The sequence below is a fragment of the Chiloscyllium plagiosum genome, chromosome 20, assembly GCF_004010195.1.
Source record: "Chiloscyllium plagiosum isolate BGI_BamShark_2017 chromosome 20, ASM401019v2, whole genome shotgun sequence".
NCBI classification, from domain to species: Eukaryota; Metazoa; Chordata; class Chondrichthyes; order Orectolobiformes; family Hemiscylliidae; genus Chiloscyllium; species Chiloscyllium plagiosum.
Genome location: NC_057729.1, coordinates 50,964,892 through 50,978,632, shown reverse-complemented (window position 1 = coordinate 50,978,632; position 13,741 = coordinate 50,964,892). Strand labels below are relative to the sequence as shown.

Sequence of the window (13,741 nt, the reverse complement as noted above, 5' to 3'; positions counted from 1 at the left end):
ACGATTGATAAACCTGGTCACAAGGAACATTCTAGATTGGGGTGAGGCAGCCCACTGTTTCTAAGGCTCCTCTATCACTCAGAGTTGAGGTGTTCTGGGAACACTATCTGGGTTCTGTGGTAGCCGTGCAGGTGTCCCACTGTCTTAAAGTCACACTGTTGTTCCAAAGCGTAATTCATTCAATGCTGTCTGATTGTGGAATCCATTTCGCCACGGAATGTGTGTCGCTACAGATGCACCGTTCCAACTTGCTTTCTGCTTATTGGTCTGGTACCGACCAGCCAGATTGCAAACCTCAAATGGCTGGTGGCACTTTCTGCTCCAGGTACCCTGCTCCACTGCCTACAATGCTGACAGTGTCCAGAATCCAGCTGTTTCAGCATCAAACCCTAATCTCCCAGAAGAACCATTCAAAATTGCCCAGCTATATTTTCCTCTCCATTTTCTACAATTGCTATTGTTCTATCTTCCACTGAACCAGTGTCCACCTGTACAGTCTCTCGTATATGAGCAAAGTCAAAGGGGATCAGTTACTGGCTTTATGCAGCTGGACACTATGATTGTCTCTCCTTTGTTTTTCATCTTTGCAGATAGACGTACCATTTTGCTGGTGGTTGACTATTGGCAAATTTAACCATGTGGTGAATGGAAGCTTAGAAAGATACAGGGACAGTCATCATATTTAACTTATGGGAGCTAGGAGACAACCAGTTGATGGGTCAGATTGCAGTACCCACTCAGAAATAGGCAACTGGGAGTGATTTAAGAGACTAAGACATTATTGAGGGGTTCAGATAACACCTGAGTGTTTTGATTAATAGCTAATTCTCCATATAATTGCCGCCCCACTGTTTATCTAATTACAAAATGATTCGAAGTGTGTGGTATTTTTGGACAAATTAGTGTATCCAGGAAGATGAGTTACAGGGTTTTGTTGGCTTTAGTATCGCTCTGTGTATTACAAAGCGATGATCCTCTGAAGGGCTCAAGCAGCACCTTGAACAGCAGGGATTGGGCTGTGGAACTTTTCCAATGTTATTTCAAGCCGAGGTGTGACTCCCTCAGTCCTGAATGTGTGTTCTTTAAATAAATAATGCTGCATTTCTGAGATAGCACGAGGCAGTAGAACTGAAAGGTCAAATTGCAGGATTTGTGTCAAGATAAGAGTTTGCCCACCATGACCTTGTGATGGCTCCCCATAAGATTGAGGGGTATTTGCCTGTTGTTCATCTCTTAGGCTTGTGGATGCCCAGCTTGTCAGCGATTATGTTTCATTTTGTAACAAAAAATAATCCTGATGTGTTGAGGTGGAGCCCAAGGCGTGACCTTAAAGTAGCCAACATGGCTTACATATATTCCTGGTGGTTTTGACTTCCCTGATTTTGACTCCCCCACCCCCCCAATACTCAAAAAGTACTGAAAGAAAATTGAGGATGGTAAACTGTTTCAGTAGTGCCCCCTCCCCCTGTGATTCCAGGAATACCCTAGAAGTTGATTCTCGATTCCTGGAGATTCCAGAGGGATTTGGAGTGTTGGCAGCACCCATGTGCTCTGCCGGGCTTATGTAAAGCAAAACAGGATTGTTCTGCTATAGTCTGTGTCATATAGCATGAGAAAGTGAACACTGCAGATGCTGGAGATCAGAGCCAAGAGTGCGGTGCTGGAAAAGCACAGCAGGTCAGGCAGCATCTGAGGAACAGGATATTATAGCGCCGAGTGACAGATTACAGATTAATGGTAAACTGGTTTTCCTCATATGCGTGTTAGAAATGTTGCCTTTAGTCCACTGCATGATCTGACCCTCTTTAGTACAGCAAGGTTAAAGGTTAGTCTGGCATTTGAAGGTTTACCTCCCAGGTCTGCTATGCCCATGAGCTGACAGAACAGAAAAGTGTAACAGAAACCCAGGGAGAGCTATTCATATCGCCATCAACCATAAGGCTGTCAGTAGACCCATTCAGTCCATCAAGTCTTCATCACCAATCAGTGATATCATATCTGATTTCATAATCATTCACTCCACTTTCCTGCCTCTTCCCCATAACAATTGATTCCCTCACATATTAAAAACCTGTCTCTCTCAGTCTTGAATATACTCAATGACCCAGCCTCACCAGGCTCCCATGGTGAAGAACTACACATATTCACAAACTTCTGAGGGAAGAACTGGCTGCTCCTCTCTGTCTTAAACATGCGATCCTTCATTGAGATTATGCCCTCTGGTTCGAGACTCTCCCACAAGGGGTCACAAAGTTTCTGCTCACTCTTGCCAACTCTGCTTGAGCGCATCCTGGAGATTTCATCACATGACCTCTTGGCACCCAATATCCTCCCCTCATGTTGATGCCATTGACTGTGCAACAAGTCCGTTCCCATGGTACACTGCCTGCCCACTCCAAGTGGAAAGCACAGAAGAGTCTCCATTTACCAATTTGATTCAATCTTTCAATTTCATTTGCCCCAACTTTAATTCTGTGATTTTAAAATAGTAGTCCTCACAGAAATGAAGAAAAGCATACCAAAGTTTTCAGTGACTATGATATGTCTCCTTCTGTTACTCAAAGCGGTGTGCTGGAGAAAAGTCTACAATTCCTGGTGAATTGGCAACCACACAAGCAAGTAGCAAACTGGCAAGTGAGCAGGGTACGGACTGAAATACACAATGTCATCACCTTACAGTGCCAGATACCAATGTGCACTGTGCCGTAGCTTTAATGCACAATCGCATTTACTATCTGCTACATTGAGAGCAATCGCTGCCTGAAGACCTTAATCAATGTCTAAGTTGAACGGGTGAAAATGTATTGCTCCGCCATTGTGTGTGATGTCCCTGCTCCCCTCTTTTGATAATCAATGATGTCTGTCCATTTCCCCGCTCCCCATCCTATCCTGTGTTTTAACTCCCAGTTTCTATTTTGCTAAGCACAATTCATCCCCTTTCTTTCTAAGATAGAAATTAAAACTCCGGCTCCCTGCTCACAAGAAATGGAGAGTGTGAGAACAGCTATTTTTGATTCCCTTTTCTTGGCACAGTTTCTTTTCAGGACTTGGGAGCCTTCGTTTCCCCCTTCTCGATTCCCTTGACTTCTAAACGCGAAGCGACGTTTGCCTGCCGAGGACAGAGATTCCGCTGAAACCAAGCACAAAAGGGTATCCCAAACTTTGATCGGATTGGAAGCGAACAGTTAGAGCTGCACAACTCTTGTGTGTCCACCAAAATGAGAACTGAACCAAATTATCATCCTCTACAACCAAACTGTCCAAGCCAAACTCTCTCTCTCTTCGGCTTACCGAAAGTCGAGGGGAGGTTGCCTAATGTGCTAGGCCAACAACCAAAACCTCATAGTTCAGGATTCATTACAAAAACAAAACAAAACTGATTGATCTAATCCCTCTGTTCAGCTGTGTGTCTCTGTAAGTGAATGAGAAGTACAGTGTGTTTGTTTCATTTGTGACCAGTTAATGTGAAGGATTGTAGTATTGGCGTCAGTGTAAGCAGTCCTTAAGGGTCTGCCCTTTTTGTTCTGTGAAGCTGTCGTGTTGTGATTACTGAATTCTTTATCTTCTTTTGGGTTTCTTTTAAATGTTTTTTTTTATTTAAGAAGAATTTGTGTATGCAACTGATATGTGGCAATTTAAGCCCTGCCAGTTCTTTAAAAAAAAATGTTCTGTGTCATTGGCTTGTGCTACAGTCGATTTAATCGCCTATTTTCTGATTGTAACCAGATTGAATTAACTCCTGTCTTCCTGTGCACTCAGGGCCTGTCGGGTGAACTTGTCATGAAAGCGTTGGCATAGCTTCTTGCAACAGTTTGTCTCCCCTCTCCAAAAGATAATCCCTGTGTCATTGTCTCTCTTTAACATTCTACACACTGGCTGACCGACTCCTTCAAGGTGTAATCCATCTTTCATTTAATTCCTCTTTCTTGTAGCCCCCAAGGAAAGGAACAATGAGATAACAGCTAGCTGTTTATTCTGGAATCTTCTCAGGCACAGACTGCTGAGGTGGGGTCAGGAGAAGAGAAGTGAAATTCCATTGTTATTGACTTAAGGGCATTTAGAAATAGATGTTTGAATTACAATGAGATCTCTTCTAGTCACATTTTGGCTTCTGACAATGATACTTCCATCCATTATAAATAGGTAAAGGGCCAGTCTTTTTGAAGACACCACCAGATTGCTGAAACCCATGGGTACGCATTTTTATTTTCATTCAATGTGAGCTTTGCCAATCAGGCCATCTTTAATGCCCATTGAGAGTCAATGATAAACCATCATTTTGAATACAACCAACTGCCTCGTTCAGAGTTAACCCCTTCATGTGGATCTGGAGTCACATGTAGGCCAAGCCAAGTGGCGATGGCAGATTTTCTTCTCTAAAGCAAATTAGTGAACCAGATGGGGTTTTTTTTAACAGCAGTCTGTTAGTTTCATGCTCACTAGGACCATTCCTATTAGCTATTTTTAATTCCAGATTTTTATTACACGAGTCAAATTTAATTTGCACAACTACCATGGTGGGACTTGTACTCATCTAATGTTAGTGGATGATAGTCTACACTACACTACCACCCGGTATTTCTCAAACAGATTGTTGTAAATGCCGTGAAAGATCTCCAGGAGAGGAGAGGACATAGCTGGGACCACAGGAACTGCTTCATATTTTAACATGTCTCTCCCACTTTAATCCTTTCCCCTTCAACACTGCTCCCTTTAGTTGATCTGTGAACTAGACAGTTCAAGGTGTGGATTCCAGAGGGTTCTGTCCTACCATCAGGGAGAGGACTCTGTTTTCAGTGGAATTTAATAAAAGTATCATGAGGAAGAGAGAACCTAGGGAATAAAGGCTTTTCCATGTCCAATAACAGAAGAGGAACACAGGAAATATGCCTATGGCTGTTTCCATGGCTAGCTTTTCCCTGGAACAGTCATCAGTCTGTCACCAGGGTCTACAGCTTGAGGGATGCTTCTCTGCATCAATTGCTTCCTGCTCTTAATGCCTGCCATATGGTTATTGGAAGGAGACTGGGCAATATGTAAAACATATAATGCTGGGTCAGTCTTCCTTCAACACCTCTCCTGATTCATTTCTATAAACTTGAAGTAGGAAAGATGGACAGCAATTGGGTTGATTCAATATTGCCTCTTTTACTGTGCAACCAAATCCAACAGGGAACCAAGGAGACATTTCCTCACTCTCCGCGATTGGTTAGAATGTGGAATTCCACAGGAAGGACTTGAGGCAAATGGATTTGATGCTTTCAACAGGAAACTAGATGAGGACATGAAAGGAAAAGGAGTAGAAAGTGAGACTGAGGTGGGGCGGGTGTTAATGGGAATGCAATCACAATAAGTCTAAACACCAGCTTAGTGCAGTTGGAATGAATGTCCTGTTTCTGCGCTGTATTTACTATTGTCCAAAGCCATATTTACCCCTTCTGTTCCCACCTCTTTCCCAAATGTTGATCTCTTCAGCTTTTGACACATAGGCGTAGATGTTTTTTCTTAAAAGGCTAACATGACAACTATAGCTAAGCCCCTGTAGGCCAAGTCAATGTGAGCAATACTAACAAAAACCATTCTTCCATTAAGTCACATTGACTAATCTTTGTATCCTCCCCAAACCCCACAACATGATGGAAGTTTCAGGAACTTTTTAACCTGACAACAGCTATCCTCTCCCGAGGGAAAACCACAGAGCGTTTCCTTTCTGCTTTTTCCTCAGAGGTGTATGAATTTTACGCTGGTATAACGTGAAGAATTAATCAGCCTGTGGTTTGGTGACTTTGTTGTCCCAAATTGTGCAATATGTAATTACAGGTTGTACAAAATTAATTTCTGGTTTCTCAAGTTTTTTTTCTTTCAATTTCCATCCTCTTCCACTCCATGAATCATATCAATAGAATCTGGATTTTCAGAATAAAAATATAAAATTCCCAAATTAACCTGACTAACTGGATGGTCAGTTGGCCATTCTCCACTGCACTTCCTGCCCAGATATCTTACCATGAGTTTTAATCAGTGCCAGAACTCCAAAGCGTTTGCCAATTCTCAATGCTCCCCCCATCTTAAAAACAAGCTAAAATACAAATTGGTGCCAATGAAATGTGATCAAATGATTGAAACACAAGTAATGTTGACAGTTCTGCTGGGGAGTAGGGTGAAGCTGGTAGCGTCATTGGCTGTAGTAGGGCCTTGAACTACAACCCTGGGAGAATGGAGTTAGACCATTGAGCGATATTCACATCTTTATCGCAAAAACTAAATCAGATTTAGGTTTTGATATCAGCTTTTTAATTTTGGTGGTGGGCATGAGTGATTTGTGAACTCTGCAGCCATAAACAATTTGATCTTGACCCCATGCAATGGCATCCAGTCAGGAGCCTGTTTTATATAGTTCCCTTTTGTTGTTTCCAATACTTTTCAACAGTTGTAAAATGGACTGCCTGTTGCACATGCTTTCAAAGTGAAGATCCGACCTCATAGAGAGCGTATAATAAATCTCTGGTGATAGTGTAGTTGTGCTATCCTCAGGATTTTGATTGCCTTTTCTTTCACACCACTCCTTACCCCTCCCATCCCACCCTCTTACAGTCAGTCACCACATGCCCCTTAAGGACTCCCTGTGCCACATTGCAATAGACAGTTCTAGCAGTTGTCCTCCCACTCCTGTTAACCTCAAGCTACCTCTCCCAGCTATCAGTCAACTGAGCTTGTGAGCACATGGGTAGAGAAAGAACACATTAGCTCTGCCAGTTTGTGGCATAGCTTATTGCTGCTTAGTTCCCTAAGGACGCGTTTGTTATCATTTCAATCTGCAATAAAAAATATCTAACCGGCAACTAGTCAGACGAAGTAAAATCAGAGAATCCCTACCGTGCTGAGAGAGGCCATTCAGCTCATTCAGTCAGCACCAACCGTCCAAAGAGCATCCCACCCTATACCCATACCATAGTTAACCCACCACTCCCTGCCCAAGTAACTTTGATGTGTGGGGAAACCTGCTTAGCCAAGTGAAATAGTCCTGTACAGAAGGCCATTTGACAAATGTGCCTGTTCCAGCTCTTTGTAAGAGCCATCCAATTCTCCGACTTTTCCCTTAGCTCTGAAACTATTTCCCTTTCAATATTCAGTTTCTGTATCCAGTTCCCTTGTGTGGAATCCAGGTATTTGTGACATTCTAAGTCATGGTCACTACTGCTTCTAAGGTGAATTAAATAGAAGTTATTGTTAACACCAACGTGTCTGCAGAGAGCGTTACAGATCAGAACTGTCAGTATCTAGAAGCTGTGGTCTCAGACTCCTGGCAAGGAAGAGCGGGGAGGTAATTGATTGCAAGTTTACTCTTGGCCCTCAAATTCATGAGAAACCAAAACTTAATTTGATCTGAGCTGTTCCCTGAGATGAAGGGACGGTGGTTAACCTGTAGGGAAGGTACTTTCAACATAAAGGAAAGCCAAAATCTGGTTTGTATGTATTTGCCCATTGCAATCGTCTGTGTGACCTGCTCATCAGGATCCAGTAAAAGGAAAACTTTGCCCATGTTCACCCCTTGCAGCAGGTGCTGTCTCTGAAGATGGAGCTCGCCATTCTAAAATATCAAAGAAGAGTCGTACCAGACTCGAAACATTCACTTACCTTCTCTCTTCACAGATACTGCCAGACCTGCTGTATTTCTCCAGCTCCATGCTGTTCTTATTTCAGATCTCCAGACTTTGTAGTATTTTGATTTTATTCTAAGACACCAGCGCCTTGTCCCACTGACAAGAAAGGGATAAAACCTCCAGTGTAAGCAAGCTACAAACTGGATGAGGAGAGTGGGCAGTACATTATGTTGGAAGTACAGTTCTATATCTAGCTTCTTTTAAAGCAGTGGCTAACTATTGAAGATTAGCAATGGACCTTTGTGTCTTTGTTACTTTCAATGCAGTGCTTCTTTGAATCGGGTATTGTATTTTTTTCTCTCTCTCTCTGTTGTATATGTAAATAAATATTTGTAAAAATTTGAAGTGTTTTGTGGCCTTCTGTGCAGTTGCATTCAAATGCAGGTTGAAGTTGAGTTCCAGAAACTTGGCTGAAAATAAAGAATTCCGTATCTGTAGCGCCTTGAAAGGTGCTGAACAGCCAATCAAGTCCCTTTGAAGTGTAGTCACTGTAGGCAGCTCAGCAACCAATTGATACACAGCTCACTCCCACAAAGAGCAAAGCAATAGTCTCCAGGTTATTTTTCTGATTTTGGTAAGTCTTGGTAAGGGCACCAGGGATAACTCCCTTGATTTATCTTTTCACCTGAAAGAAGGTGTCACTGACAGAGCTGCACTCCCACATTACTGCCCTGGCATATCAGCTTTGATTGTGATCATACCACACTCTCCCACCTCACCACCGTCACCATTCTCCTAGCTCAGAGCTCTGCATGCCACCCACTGAGTCTCAGCTGATGGTGTGCATGCTTTACGGCACAGAAAGGAAGCTGTTTGGCCTGTTGAATCAAAGAACAAAATCAAGAAATTGCCTTTTAACATCGTAAGACATCCCCAAGGCACTTCACAGGAACCAAATGTAACCCCGAGCCCCATAAGATGTTAGGATAGGTGACCAAACACTGAGTAGATTTTTCAGGAGCAAAGGGGTAGAAGTCAGGGAATTCCAGAGCATCCCCCAGGTAGCTGAAGGCAGTAATTAAAACCTGGCCACTGACTCTATCGTTCTCTCTGGCTGGCTGTGGCTGAATCAGACCATTCACAAAGTTTGTAAGTTTGATCTGGCTCAGTACCAAATTTTATTTAGAGTCTTAGAGATGTACAGCACGGAAACAGACCCTTCGGTCCAACCCAACCATGTCGACCAGATATCCCAACCCAATCTAGTCCCACCTGCCAGCACCTGGTCCATATCCCTCTAAACCCTTCCTATTCATATACCCATCCAAATGCCTTTTAAATGTTGCAATTGTACCAACTGTGTGGCTGAAAATGTTCATTCACAGGATTGGCGTAAACACCACCCACTATGATGATGTTGTATGGACTTGCAGGCAGAACAGCTTAGGTTCTCATGGGAGGTCTGGATGGGTATATGAATAGGAAGTGTTTGGAGGTTTATGGGCCGGGTGCTGGCAGGTGGGACTAGATTGGGTTGGGATATCTGGTCGGCATGGACAAGTTGGACCGAAGGGTGCTGTACATCTCTGAATGAGCCCCAACATCTGATCCTCCTCAAAGTATCTATAACAATGTCTGTTGTAGCAACGTAACCTGTAATTAATTGCTAATGTGCAATAAACCATCTCTTGTTAATTATAATAAACTTCTAGGAAGACCAGGAAGTGGTTTTCCTTCACAACCCTTAGATCCCTACACTTAAATAGAATGGTGGCAGCAACTCTGGCAGCAGATTTGATTTGACTGCCTATGCTACACGGTGAGAAGCAGTGTGAGATCTTTAGATTCAGCGTTAAGTTGTCTGCTCATACAGCACAAGTCAGCAACAGAGAAAAGCTAAAGATTTAAGGAGCCTCCAGAAGAAACTCCTGAAAGCCTTGGACTTATATTTCAAATTAAGAGCTAAGAAAATTCTTGAAACAGCATGAATTAATAGAATAATTCAGTATCCATTGCAAACTTCATTAATGATCTTTATGGATTAGTAGAGAAAAATGTAACTGGTGACTTCCACTTAGAATTCGGGAAAGACAGAATTAACTTAGGTATTGTTGATGAGTCTTTGTCAGATTTATTACAGTCTTGAGAGAAAGCCATTCAGATGGTGAGTGAAGCAGAAATGCAGAAGCAGCAACACAGATCAATCCTAAGAGGAAAAGATCAATTTTAGCACAGAGGAAAAACTATTGTGAGAACTAGTATGGTGGGAGGACAGACACCAGACACTAAAAATCCTTGTTAGCATTGCAAAGCAAAGATACCTCAACAGTTCAAACAGTGCCCAGCTAATGAAAGTGAATGCTTTATCTGTCGCACAAGTAGTCATTTTCAAAGAATGGTCAGAAGTGAGTCAAAGAATCATGAATTCTGACAGTGCGGAAAGAGGCCATTCGACCCATTGATTCTGCACCAACCCTCTGAAGAGCATCCCAGACTCTGCCCCCATTCCCCTCTACCCTATCCCTGTAACTACACATTTCCCAAGGATAACCCACTCAGCCTGCATATCGTTGGATTGGGAGGAAACTGGACCACCTGGCGGATATCCACACAGACATGAGGAGAACATGCAAACTCAAGGCTGGGATGAAGCTCAGGTCCCTGATGCTGTGAGGCAGCCGTGCTAACCACTGAGCCACAAATACAGACTTGCACTAAAGCAGGAAATCAAATTTCTATCCGCACAAAATTTAACGCAACAGAACAGAAGAAAATGTCAAAAATGAAACTCAAAACATTCTTATGAGAAATAGAAGATCCAGTTCTTATATTTCAGCAAGATAATATTAATGTCAATGGTCACTTTGTGAATTTCAGGTTAAGCACTGAGACCATTGTCAACTAGACTGTGAGATATTGATGTTAAGAAAACGCTGTCTAACATGTCAACAGTGCAACTGCATCCTCCAAGTTACACAGCACTTAAGCTTGACGCTGTGCTGCAAGGGACTCTCGCATACATGACAACAAACATAGAAAATCTAAACATGCTTCATAACCAAGAATTCTCACTCAGGTAGAAAGACATGCCTGACCTCAATCTGATTCAAAATATGGAAAAGGTAAAACAGCAAAAGTGAGGGGGTTCCTTTAAACAGTAATGTTCTAAATTATTTAAAGGGATAAATGACGTGTAATAATAAAGACAGCATTATACTGAAGAAAGAACTAAGCCCTTATGTCTCTACCCACCCAGGAGGATTCCACATCCCTTAATTGAATTAGCTTTATTGACACATAGCTTTATTGACACATATACTCGCATGAGTACAGTGAAAAGTTTAAAAGTCACCACTTACAGTGCCATCTCAGGTACAAATGAACCCAGGTACAGATTCTTGAGTAGAACTTCTTTAGGAAAACAGATTAGAAAAATAAAGAAATAAAAAGTCCAACAATACAGACCTTCAAAACTACAAAATCATAGTACTAAATTAGAAAAATAAACAAATAGAGAAATAAAAAGTCCAGAATAACAGCCCTTCCATGATAGTATAATAAAGAAAAGAGAAATTCAGAAAACAGAATTTAAGACAATGCCCACTTTGTCCATTTCATGGCTCTGGGCTCTCCCATCATTGGAATCCTGGGCCAGACCCACCATGATGCTGAGGAAACACCACAGGGAGTCAGAGGCCGACTGAAACCCCAACAAGGAGACCCCAACCGACTGAAACCCCAACAGGGAGACCCAGACCGACTGAAATCCCCATAGGGAGATCCAGACCGACTGAAACTCCCACAGAGAGACCCAGACCGACTGAAATCCCCACAGGGGGTCTGGACATTACCAGGGATCACCAAAGACATTGAGGATCTCTGTATTAAGTGTGAGAGTTGTACCATTCACTGACCAGAATAACAAGAGCCATTGGAGCCCATCAAACTCTGTGAACATGAGGGCACATACTTATTTGACGAAAGGATGTCCCTCATAGTCATTGATTATTTCTCCCAATGGCTAGATGTTAAGGAGTTACAAACCACAACGACGCATTGAGGCTTAGATGAGGTATTTGCAATGCATGCTGTCCTGGATGTGGACATTTTGATTATCAGGCCTCAGTTTGCGAATGTGGTCTTCAGAAAGTTGTGAACACAGACCAGAACATCATGGAAAGCAACCTCTTATTCACGGACTCCATCTACACTTCTCGTTGCCACGGAAATGTTGCCAACATTATCAAAGACCCCTCCCACCCCAGTAATATTTTCTTCTGACCTCTTCCATCAGGCGGAAGATACAAAAGCTTGAACACATGCACTAACAGGTTCAAGAACAGCTTCTTCCTCACCATTATTAGACTGCTGAAAGGACTGTCTAACTTTAAATAAAGTTGATCTTACTTTGCACACCTCCTGTGCAGTGTAACTCATATGCCTTTCTCTGTCTAAGCACCGTATGATGTATCTGTCCTTGTTTGTTATGATCTGCCTGGAGACTGCTCGCAAAGCAAAGATTTCCACTGTACTTAGGCACATGTGATCACAATCAATCAAATCAAATCAGGCCAAACTTGAGCCAGTTTCAAGAGACCCACAACTGATTGGGCAAGCCAGGCATCGGGTCAGGACAGTCAGTTGATCTTGACAAAGAACAGCAACTTTGATACAGCACCATTGAATCATAGATCTGCTCCCATGCCAATGTGGTCTAGTGCTATCAGAGATAACGATGGGCAGAAAGGTGAAGACTTTGCTCCCAAACCCACCAGAGTCATTGACTCCACATTGTGCCTACAGGGCTATCGAGATGTATACATAGGGTCTGCACTGTATGTTTCCCCAGTATTCACTGTAGAGAGCAGCAGGTCAGGCAGCATCAAAGGAGCAGGAGAATCGATGTTTCGGGCATAAGCCCTTCTTCAGGCTTATGCCCGAAACGTCGATTCTCCTGCTCCTTTGATGCTGCCTGACCTGCTGCGCTTTTCCAGCAACACATTTTTCAGCTCTGATCTCCAGCATCTGCAGTCCTCACTTTCTGCCAGTATTCACTGTATCACATATATGTCCACATTTTATCAGGGAACAATTTCTGTTACTCAGGCAGCTGCTCTGTATTCACATTGTCACTTTAGCATGTTGCAGGAAATTCATTCAATAATTCTTATGCAAAATAAAGCCCTGTATTTATGTACTTTCGCTATTTGTCAGTTTTTAATTAACTGCTTTATCTGCAAATGGCGAGAGCCCCCACCCTGACCACAGTAAGGAGTGGTCTTCTCAAACAGCAAGCTACACACCACAACAGGTGCTTCTATACGCAATGGCTGTCATATATAGTTCGAGAGCATCAGGGATTGGAGCAGTCATCCAAGGAGCTGCAGGCCAGCAGAGATCAGGTGTCATTTGTGTTGCCAAAAGGCTGGTACAAAGGAACCACATTATGTGTTTATCACCCGTCTTTGGTAAATTGTGATGAATCCAGTGGAGAAATTAATAATGCAAAGGACCTGCAGACCTTATAGAATTATGAGGCTGGATAGGAAGGCACCTTTTCCATCTGTAGATGTGTCAATAACCAGGGGATGTAGACTTAATGTGAGAGGTGAATGGCTAAAATGAAAGTTGAGAATAAATATTATCACCCATGAGTCTGTAACACACCACTGCCTGAAAGGGAGATTGAGCCAGAAAGTATTGGAACATCGAAGCAATATTTAAATATTCACCTGTGTTGCAATTGCCTCCAGGGCTATGGGCCAACACTGGAAAAAGGAATTAGTATAGTCTGAACTTTGTTGACTGGTGTGGAGAGTCATAGAGTCATAGAGATGTGCAGCATGGAAACAGACTCTTTGGCCCAACCTGTTCATGCCGACCAGATATCCCAACCCAATCTAGTCCCACCTGCCAGCACCCAGCACATATCCCTCCAAACCCTTCCTATTCATATACCCATCCAAATGCCTTTTAAATGTTGCAATTGTACCAGCCTCCACCACTTCCTCTGGCAGCTCATCCATACACGTACCACCCTCTGTGTGAAAACGTTGCCCCTTAGGTCTCTTTTATATCTTTCCCCTCTCACCCTAAACCTATGCCCTCTAGTTCTGGACTTCCCCACCCCAGAGAAA

The 13,741-nt window shown here is 42.8% G+C and overlaps 1 protein-coding gene across 2 annotated transcripts in view; it reads left to right on the top strand.

The window, feature by feature from the left end:
* The window catches only part of LOC122560270 (protein CBFA2T1-like), a 168,954-nt gene extending 160,949 nt beyond the window's left edge, over positions 1 to 8,005 (top strand). For both annotated transcript variants that reach the window (XM_043710805.1, XM_043710796.1), the window contains one exon: positions 3,034 to 8,005. In XM_043710805.1, the coding sequence (XP_043566740.1) occupies positions 3,034 to 3,084 (51 nt within the window). In that variant the 3' untranslated portion in view covers positions 3,085 to 8,005. The remainder of the gene's footprint in view (positions 1 to 3,033) is intronic.
* Positions 8,006 to 13,741: the final 5,736 nt, after the last annotated feature.